Source organism: Oratosquilla oratoria, chromosome 11 (genome assembly GCF_046742065.1).
Source record: "Oratosquilla oratoria isolate Oo_2021 chromosome 11, ASM4674206v1, whole genome shotgun sequence".
Lineage (NCBI taxonomy): Eukaryota > Metazoa > Arthropoda > Malacostraca > Stomatopoda > Squillidae > Oratosquilla > Oratosquilla oratoria.
Window position 1 is genome coordinate 41,732,201 of NC_134787.1, and position 11,139 is coordinate 41,743,339.

Sequence of the window (11,139 nt, forward strand, 5' to 3'; positions counted from 1 at the left end):
CAACCATTGGTTGATGTTCTATTACTACTGTATACTTTTGATACTCTATTGTTACCACGCTATTTCGCATACTTGGTTTGCATTGTTAACGCCTGGCCTTAGCTCACAAACCACCATCACTATCCGGACACAACGCCCACCACTCCAAAGAGCCATCATGTTTCATCCTTCCCTAATACATTATCAGTTGCCAACTCAGTACTCAGAACCAATCTAAGCCCACTACCAATCTCCAGACAATCATTGTTTTTCTCTCTCACGTACCGCCACTCCTCTTGTCCTCTCTCATCATCCTTGCGTTGAATGGATCTTGCATCACTTCGCCAACTTGTTCCGCCCTTCGTCCTCCCTACACACGCACGCACACACACACACACACACACACACACACACACACACACACACACACACACACACACACACACATACACACACACACACACACACACACACACACACACACACACACACACACACACACACACACACACACACACACACACACACACACACACACACACACACACACACACACACACACACACACACACACACACACACACACACTCGATGGCGCAGTTGGTAGAGTTCCCGGCCGCCACTACGGCGATCCAGGTTCGAGTTGGGTGTATTTATGCGTGTATGGTCACAGCGTTACCCATAGATTGGTCATATATGAGCTCTGAGCTCTCATCCGAGAGGGTAATAGCTGTCTATCACAAGTCCATCTCGTGATCCAAGACAATGGTGGATCACGCACACACACACACGGCTTGGTAGCTATCGCAGCTGCTGTCACAGCGGTCCGAGTTCGAATCCCGCCCAGGGCTGATATAGTTTCAGTATCGCTGCGATGCGAGTTGTTACTCCAACTCTCGTGGTCGGGTTGTTGGGTGTGAGTGTGTGTTGGGTCACAGTATTATCCATAGATCGGACATACGAGCTCTGAGCTCTCGTCCGGGAGGTTAATGGCTGTCGACCGTTACTCCAACTCTAGTGGGCGGGGAGTTGGGGGTGGTTGCGTGTAAGGTCACAGCATTACCCATAGATCGGTCATACGAGTTCTGAGCTCTCTTCCGGGAGTGAAATAGCTGTCAATCACGAATCCAACATGTGATCTAAAGACCAAGGTGAATCACCTCGTGGCGCTGTGGTTAGAGTTCTCGCCTGTCACTACGGTGTTCCGGGTTCGACTCCCACCCAGGGCTAAAATAATTTCAATATCGCTGCGCTGTGGGATGTTACTCCAACTCTCGTGGGAGGGGAGTAAGGGGAGTGCGTGTAAGGTCACAGTATTACCCATAGATCGGTCATACAAGCTCTGAACTCTCATTCGGGAGGCTAATAACTGTCGATCACGAGTCCAACACGTGATACAAGATCATGGTGAATCACACAATCGAGTGGACACCCACCTACCGCGACCTTGAGTTTAGTTCCAGTGGCTTCCAGATGGCGCAAGAACTGCGAGAGGGTCTGCACACATCCCTCTGCCTCTTCTGGGCTGTGTTGAAAGTGTACAAATGATGGGCATTGTACTGTACATATCTTGAATGCTATGACTGATATCAAAGAGTCATATTTATTGGTAAAGAATATTAATCTACATAGAGGAAGGTGAAATGTGGTTTATCTTAATTCTTTGTGGAGTGCAGGCTTTTTCCTGGCAGAATGAAACCATCTGCAGTTTTTCTAAATAACACTGACGACACTCCGTAATACGTTAACAGGAGTGTGAGGGAAATTACAAGGAGGGACAAGTAAAGTGATAATTTACCTATTACGAATGGTGGTCTCGTTCATGGAAATTCTCTGACTTATCAAGGAGAGATGGCTGTTTTCACTAAACAGTGGTCGTCCGAATTAATAGAAACAGTTAAATTTATCAGTAAACTATCGACACCTTTATTACAGTCCTGTAATAAACGTCACGTTATGGCAATATCTTCGTCATACCTGCCTCTGATTAACTCTTGTACTGAACGTCCGAATTCAATGCCCAATCAAATGTAAGTAATGAAGATGTTGTCATAACGTGAGGTTTATTTGTGTTACTTAATGGGAGCGAATTGCTGGACTCTCGAAGATAGGAAATCTAAACAGGCAAGGTCAGTCCGATTGGCAGGGTAAGTAGAGAAAGTGAGCAGTTTTGTGCGAGGTCCTTATCATTCCCAGTTTGGTGCATTCGAGTTGGTGCACCGGACACGATGCTGGGCTGTCGTACCAGTTGACTTGCTCACTTCCATTCATCCATTCATTATCTACTTATTTATTTCTACTTAATCTATTTAGTCATTCATATTCTTTATCTATATATTTATTTATTTATCTATTTGTTTATTCATTTTTTATTTACAGATTTAACCTTTTATCTATTTATGCTATATTATCATCTATTTATCTATTTAATTACTTATCTTTGCCTATTAATCTAATTACTAATCTTTATTTATGTTCTCATTTATTTATCCTTATTTGTCTATTCATTTAATTATTCAATTGCATGTTTATCTACCCTAGTGAATTGAATTCGGCGGTATTTAAAGCCTTTTATCATTGTGTTACTTCAAAATATATAACCACCGACAGGTGAAAATGCAGCATATATGTTTTTATTAATATCATTAAATCGTACATAGCCAGGATTTTGCTTGGTCATGATAAAATAAGATAGGCAAAAAGGAAATCACTCATAAAAATGGGACGGTATTCATGCCACATCCACACCTCTCACGTCGTTTACAGTGTCCCAGCAATGTGTTCTTTCCATAGCAAATTTCGGCTTCACATGTACAGGTCTACCTACAGTGGTGCAGTCTCGAGCAGATGCCTCTACCCGTCCACGTATCCCCATTACTTGTCACCAGCCACTATTTGACTGCTGCTGATATGAGTCAATGATGGTTTACTCGTCATATCAATATCACACATATATATATATATATATATATATATATATATATATATATATATATGTATGTATATATAAAATTGAAGGTGAAAGAAGTTGACGAGGAGAATTTGCCGCCTTAACGTTTCGACCCGCAGGGTCTTGTTCACAAAGCTAACAACTCAAACGTAACCGGATATTTTATACACGGACGGGTCATCTTATGGGACGCTTCGGAGAGCTTGTTATTTTATCTGCGTATTCTTTTATTATTAATAAGCTTGTGGCTTTTGCTAAACATATAAATCCTTCTCTATGGTTAATGTTGTTATTAGTGTTGATATATGCTGCCTCAATTGTTTTCCTTAGTTTCTTGGATGATCATTTATTCAATACGGTTGTGTTGTTCCAGTCTGGAAGGTGACCATGTTTATCCACATGTATTACTATGGAGTTAGATGTCCTATGGGCTTTTACGTCATTTTTATGTTCATTTATCCTTTTATTAAATCCGCGACCAGATTCACCAAAATATGAAGAGGGACAGCTTTTACACGGGATTTTATAAACAACGCTGTTTTCGTTAGTGGGATTATTGTCGCTACGTGTTACCAAATGTCCTACTTTGCTACCTGACGTCCTGGCTATTTTGATGCCCGCTTTTAGGAGAAAAGTGTCTAGGTATGAATTAACATTAGAGTTTGGTACTGTGATATATCTGGTTTCATTATTACATTTATTATCATTCTTATTTTTATTTTCGTCTTTACTTTTGTTAATTATTTCTTTGGCTTTCTTTTTCAACCTACATAAGATGATGCACATCTACGAAATTCGTCGGATCTAATTAACAGATTAAAAGTTTTAGATTTCAATAACAAGAAACTAGCCAGCTACGATGTCACCTCTTTGTATACTCGAGTATCAATAAAAGGCGCTCTAAATGCTGTTGAACGAGTAGTAAATAATTTGAAAAATGAAGATCTACCCGTACCCAAAAAAGATTACCTCGAATTAATTTCTCTTTGCGTAGGATTTGGCGCTTTCACTTTTGATAATATTGAATACAGACAACATTCTGGCCTCGCCATGGGTAGTCCCCTTTCTGCAGTGTTAGCAAATTTATACATGGAAATACTCGAAACAGAAGAATACATGACTATAATAGGTAGGAATAGTAAATGGTTTAGGTATGTTGATGACATACTCGTAATTGTACCTAAGGATACAGACATTAATAACAAACTCAGGAGATTAAACAGTGTAAATGAAAATATACAATTTACTGCAGAAAATGAAAATAACGGAAAATTACCTTTCTTAGACACAATTATCCATAGAATAGATAAAAATGTGAAATTTTCAGTATACCGGAAACCCACCAATAAAGAAGACTATATACACTTCTACTCAGGACATGATGACAGAACTAAAACAAGTATGATAATAGGCTTCTTCCTCAGAGCATTTCGTATATGCAGTAAAGAATTTCTAGATCCTGAATTACAACATATTACTGAGACTTTCATCAAACTCAAATATCCAAAAGGTCTCTTATGTAGGTTGAAAAAGAAAGCCAAAGAAATAATTAACAAAAGTAAAGATGAAAATAAAAATAAGAATGATAATAAATGTAATAATGAAACTAGATATATCACAGTACCAAACTCTAATGTTAATTCATACCTAGACACTTTTCTCCTAAAAGCGGGCATCAAAATAGCCAGGACGTCAGGTAGCAAAGTAGGACATTTGGTAACACGTAGCGACAATAATCCCACTAACGAAAACAGCGTTGTTTATAAAATCCCGTTTAAAAGCTGTCCCTCTTCATATTTTGGTGAATCTGGTCGCGGACTTAATAAAAGGATAAATGAACATAAAAATGACGTAAAAGCCCATAGGACATCTAACTCCATAGTAATACATGTGGATAAACATGGTCACCTTCCAGACTGGAACAACACAACCGTATTAAATAAAGGATCATCCAAGAAACTGAGGAAAACAATTGAGGCAGCATATATCAACACTAATAACAACATTAACCATAGAGAAGGATTTATATGTTTAGCAAAAGCCACAAGCTTATTAATAATAAAAGAATACGCAGATAAAATAACAAGCTCTCCGAAGCGTCCCATAAGATGACCCGTCCGTGTATAAAATATCCGGTTACGTTTGAGTTGTTAGCTTTGTGAACAAGACCCTGCGGGTCGAAACGTTAAGGCGGCAAATTCTCCCATTTCTCCTCGTCAACTTCTTTCACCTTCAATTTTATTTGTCATAATATAGTCAACATATATATATATATATATATATATATATATATATATATATATGTATATATATATATATATACATATATATGTATATAAATATGTATATATATATACATATATATATATATATGTATATATATATATATATATATATATATATATATATATAATATTGATATGACGAGTAAACCATCATTGACTCATGTATATATATTGACCTTCGGAGATGCTCAAGTTCGGACATTCTTCGATTAAGGTTGATTAAAAAAAAAAATTCTTCTAAAGCTACAATAAGACTTAAACAAAATTTTGGTCTTGTCCCAGTCAAGACTGTGATTTTTGGTACTGACGTGTTGGAACACAGCGGAATTTTCCTGGGCATACCTAATGGATCTTTTGTGCTCCATTAACCTGGTGTTAAGATACCTTCCGGTCCGACCAAGGTACATTAAATAACAATCGGAAAAGAATTTTATGGTAGTTGTCTCTAACTTTGCTGAGGGTTAGATCCAGGAACCAGGACAATTATGCCAACTTCATAAGTTACCTTTTGATGAGGTCAATCTCCTGATCCAAGAATGAACTACAGATCCTAAAGGCTCTCTCTCTCTCTCTCTCTCTCTCTCTCTCTCTCTCTTTCTCTCTCTCTCTCTCTCTCTCTCTCTCTCTCTCTCTCTCTCTCTCTCTCTCTCTCTCTCTCTCTCTCTCTCTCTCTCTCTCTCTCTCTCCCTATCTTTCTAAAAAGAAAGAAAAAAAAACGGAGGCTACACTCTTCTTGCTATAGCTATTAGCCGAAATATAGAATTTATCATTTCTTCTAAACTTTCTTTTATTCCGATTGTGGGTTCTTCGTGATTAATACATACATACATATATATATATATATATATATATATATATATATATGTGTATATATATACTGTATATATATATATATACTGTATATATATATACATATATATATATGTATATATATACTGTATATATATATACATATATATATATATGTATATATATATACTGTATATATGTGTATATATATATATGTATATATATATATATATATATATATAAATATATATACAAAAGGCTTTTTCACCCTTACATGGAAGATAACCAAAAAACAATGGCATAAATAATACTCCCATCCGTCCATCTCATCCTAGGTCGACTCCTCATTTTTAAACTTTCCACCTCTGCCTTCCACACCTCTTTTACTAATATTTCTTTACTCATTCTTTCCATCTGTCCAAATTATCCTAACACTCTTTCATCAACCCTATCTCCCAAGTACCTTTCCATCATTGTTCTCCTCCTCACCTCATCATTTCTCACTCTATCCAGCCTAGTAAGCCCTATCATACTTCTCAGGCATCTCATCTCAAACACATTTCAATTCCTCTCTCTTATGTTCCATGTTTCTATCCCGTACAGTGATCTCGACACAATCATTCCTTCATATATCACTATAGCATTGCAGCACGGTTCAGGAACGCTTTCCTGACGTAAACACTGGGTGTAAAACTGAGCTAACTTAATATGAATTTCTTTCCCTATGTCTTTCAACAGATCTATCGATATACCATTTTCCCCAGGTGCTCTTCCTCGTTTCATATTTTTTTTAGAGCAAATTCTACTTCTTCCTTTGTAATCTCTGTCTACACATGAATTTACTGATTCAACTACGGTCTTCGACGAGTAAAGCTCATGGTAGAATTCTTCTACTCTTTTTACTATTCTGTCTTTGCAGTTAATGATTTCTCAATTTTTATCTTTCAAACATATCATTTGCTGTCTTCCCAAAGCATGTCTGCGCTCGGTCACTTTAATAGTTTTACCTTTCCGAATAGCTTCCTCTATTTCATCCATGTCTTTCTTTCTTTTCTCTGATCTCTGCCTTTTGTTGACAAGCTTGTTTAGTTCTACTCTTTCTATTTCGTCTCTCCTGCTTTTGATCTGCATGGTCCTCCTTCTTTTAATTAGGTCATTTGTAGCTTTGGAATGTTTGTTTGATCAAATACGGGCTGGTTCAATTTGCTCACTTATCCTTGACCTGGGTGAGAGCTCCGTACAGCGTGTTACTGGGTTTGTGCACAATGCTTATCCCGTTCTTATTTAGTATCCGTTATCCAGGTTGTGCCTGCTCGTGTCTCACCCCCGTTTGTTTTTCTTTTCTGTGACGCCCTCCACCTTTTTACTACTTAATTCGGGTAGCCGTTAGCCCGGAATACCCTCCTCAATCTGCTTCTTTCCTCTTTCAGCGACGCCTATCTGGAACAGATTCTCTCCGCCCGCTCCACAGCGTTTTCACCACACTTTTCTTATGGCAGGTCGGGTGATCACTACCGAAGTCCAGCGATCGATCTGTATGCGTTACCTTCCTATACACACTGGTGATCAAAATGTCACCCACGCGTTTCACCATTACATCCAGGAACGGTAGCTCGCCTTCTGCCTCCTTCTCCATCTCGAATTGGATAGCCTCATGCATCCCATTGAGCTGTTCCAGGAACGCATCCATATCTCTTTCCTTCAGGATTGCGAACACATCGTCCACATACCGCGTCCACAGTTTCAATGATGTTGGTGCAGGGAAAAAAATCTCATCCTCGAACCGCTGCATGGTGATCTCAGCCAGGATTACCGAAATTGGCGAGCCCATGAAGGGTCTCAATTCTCTGGTGGTACACCGTGTCTCCGTAATAAAAAAAAAAATAAAATAAAAAAAGTCTAGGCACAAATTCACCAACTTCATCAGTTCAGTTCACTGGTGGAAAGTTTTTCATTGGACAGGAAGCCCCGTGTTTCCTCCATGGTGGACAATACCGCCCGCTTCACGAGGTCCTGTGGTAAAGACGTGAACATGGACTTAACATCGAAAGACGGCATAACCTCACCACTCTCCACTCTGACGTCTCTCACTTTTTCCAGAAATTCCCTTGAATTTTTAAACATCTGTGTCGAGCTCACTACCAAGGGTCTCAGTCGTTTGGCCAGCACCGATGCTAGGTTGTAAGTGGGGGACCCTCTGAAAGTAATAATCAGTCTTAAAGCCCACCACACTGCTGCAGGACCGCAACACCTATGAAGTTGTACCTTACGACCCGACCTCCAAGCTGCAGAAGAAGGTAGAAGGTGAACTACGCAAACTAAAGGGAGGACGTTTAATTACTGAGAGTGAGTGGGAGAGGCTGAGGCCAGGGGACTCGGTCACTCCAAAATTTTATGGTCTGCCTAAGATACTCGTACACAAAGAGGGGGTTCCTTTAAGACCAATTATTGCTTTCAGAGGGTCCCCCACATACATTCATATTCATATCTTCGACGGTGTCCTCGTTAGTTCTTAGAGCTTCGAATCTATTTTTAGTTTCTAACAGAAATTCCTTCTCATTATACTTAACCTTTGCAAGGCTTTTCATTTTTAAAATTAGTTTATTTCTCTCGGCTCTGAAATTGAATTTAGCTGTGCAACCTATCATTCTATGGTCACTACCTATGTTGACTTTATTTATCACCGTAACATTACTAACACTCTTACTCTCATCTAATATGAAGTCTACTTCGTTCTTTGTTGTTCCATTTGGACTTCTCCAGGTCCATTTGCGACCTACACACTTTTCGAAGAAAGTATTCATTATCTCCAGGTTGTAGTTCTCTGCAAAATTGACTAACATCTCGCCTCTGCCATTTCTTTCACCTACTCCAAACTTCCCAATGCACGACTCATCTCCCATTTTCTTCCCCACTTTAGCATTAAAGTCGCCTATTACCAACGTGTACTTACTTTTTTCTTGGTCCATTACCTGACGTAAATCATCATAGAAGGATTCAATTTCATCGTTTGAACTCAGTGAAGTTGGTGCATAAACTTGAACTATTTTTAGAGTATACCTTTAACACAGCCTAATCACAATCCAATCCTGTCCAATAAACTACTAAATTTGACTACGTTTCCAGCAATTTCTCGGTTGATCAAGAATCCTACTCCACTAGACCTTTCTTTGTCCTTACCTTTATAGTAGAACAGGTGGTGACCATTTTGTAATGTATCAGCTTTTCTTCCGCTCATCGGACTTCGCTCAGTCCTACGATGTCCCACTTGATGTTGTCTAGTTCTTCCATTAAACTCTCCAGCCTATGGTCCTCTGAGAGAGTTCTTACGTTGTAAGTATAGATCTTCATTTTCTTCATACTGTTTAATATCCAAGGCTTGGATCTGCTTGGACAGTGCTTTCTCACATTTGGTGGCACACTGCCCGTAAGGCAATGCGGTTGGACCTTTAGGAGACGATGATCCAACAGGAACGCCCGGTTTTGTTTTGTTTGTGCTGTTCAGGTTTATTATGAAAGGCTCTTGGTAGTAATCTCACCTCCCTGCCAACTAGTTTCTGGCGAGACATTTCTCTGGTGTCACCTTATTCATTATATTCGGTGAAGCCCCATATATCTATAGGGTGCCCAACGGTCCACGCCGTCATTATGACGGTACGCCATATATCTATGGGGAGTTTCCCTGTTTGCCATGAGGGACGTGCCAGTTAGCAGTGAGTCCTGCGACTGCTTGTGTGAGCTGCTCTTTGTCTAATTTTTTTTTTTTTTTTTTTATAAAACCTGTTCGATATGGGTGACCCTGCAGATATTTCCTCTCTATCGACATAGCTTTTGTAATCATTAAGATTGTCAAGCCTATCCACCACGTCAAGGTGTCAACTCTCGGATAGGACACACACACGCACACACACACACACACACACACACACACACACACACACACACACACACACACACACACACACACACACACACACACACACACACACACACACACACACATATATATATATATATATATATATATATATATATATATATATTATATATATATATATATATATATATATATATATATATATATCAAGGACTACTTTTACACAGGATGTGCGCACCCAGATCCCTGGGTCCGCTAGCGGAGGCCATTGCTTTCTTTGTAACCTAACATTTTATATTGGGCAAATATATCAAAACTAGAAACCTAACATTGTATATAGGACAAATATATCAACTATTGACTTATTCAATGCAGTATAAGTTAATATAAACTTTTATAGTGAAATAAGAAACTATTTTTAAGGCACTGTTATGCTTTCAAATGCCAATTTTAGCCGGACTTAACAGGTATTATGGTATGAGGTTAGTGGACACCAGGGTTAGCGATTTTTTTTTTTTTTTTAACATAGAAAATAGATTTTTTAAAATCAGATTTATTTGATATTAATCTATTTTTTATAGATTTTAAATATTGTGGGATTGCTATCTGATATGCGATCTAATTGCTAAAGGATATTTTTAGCATATCAATATAAGGAGCAGTGTTATATAGACTTGCCACAAGTATACAAGGAACAGTATAAGCCTACATGTAGTATATATACCACTGTGAAGCCCACAACAAGTTTCAACAAGATTCTTGTTTAAACTTGCTGATGGTAAGCAGCTTCTCACTGAGTCAGTTGTTGTTTTGGAATCAACCAGGAAGGATGTCTTCTGGACCTGGCAGAGTGGTTCCTTCAGGCAGAAAAAATTATCCTGTCTGGAATTATTTTGAAAAACTACCAACAACTTCTGGCAAAGGGTACCGAGCTAAATGAAAAGACTGCAGCTAGGAACTACAGGGCATTGTGTCAAGATTAAAATCTCACAGAGATAAATGCCAAGGTCAGCCACAGCATACAGAAGAAGAAATTGATGACCCAGGTAAATAATTTTACTTATATTGTGTGCATTTCTCCCTTTTCATACGCAACTATATAAATTTAGTGAACAATGGAGAGCATGTGGAATAAGAATGTGAAGGCCTAAAGGAATGATACTTCAACTTCATTTCTTCTAAATTTGGGTAATGACTATATCACTATAATATAATGTATCCACTCAACTTTGGGGCCTAGATGATTGTTATTCATTTCA

General features: G+C 38.5%; 1 protein-coding gene across 1 annotated transcript; it reads right to left on the reverse strand.

Annotated features, from left to right (window-relative positions):
- Window positions 1-7,429: 7,429 nt before the first annotated feature.
- Window positions 7,430-7,834, reverse strand: LOC143030017 (uncharacterized). Its single transcript, XM_076193224.1, has one exon. The coding sequence runs from the start codon at window positions 7,832-7,834 to the stop codon at window positions 7,430-7,432; it is 405 nt and encodes a 134-aa protein (XP_076049339.1).
- Window positions 7,835-11,139: the final 3,305 nt, after the last annotated feature.

Coding starts and splice junctions, on each gene's coding strand:
- LOC143030017 (XM_076193224.1), bottom strand. CDS start 7,834: ATGGGCTCGCCAATTTCGGTAATCCTGGCTGAGATCACCATGCAGCGG.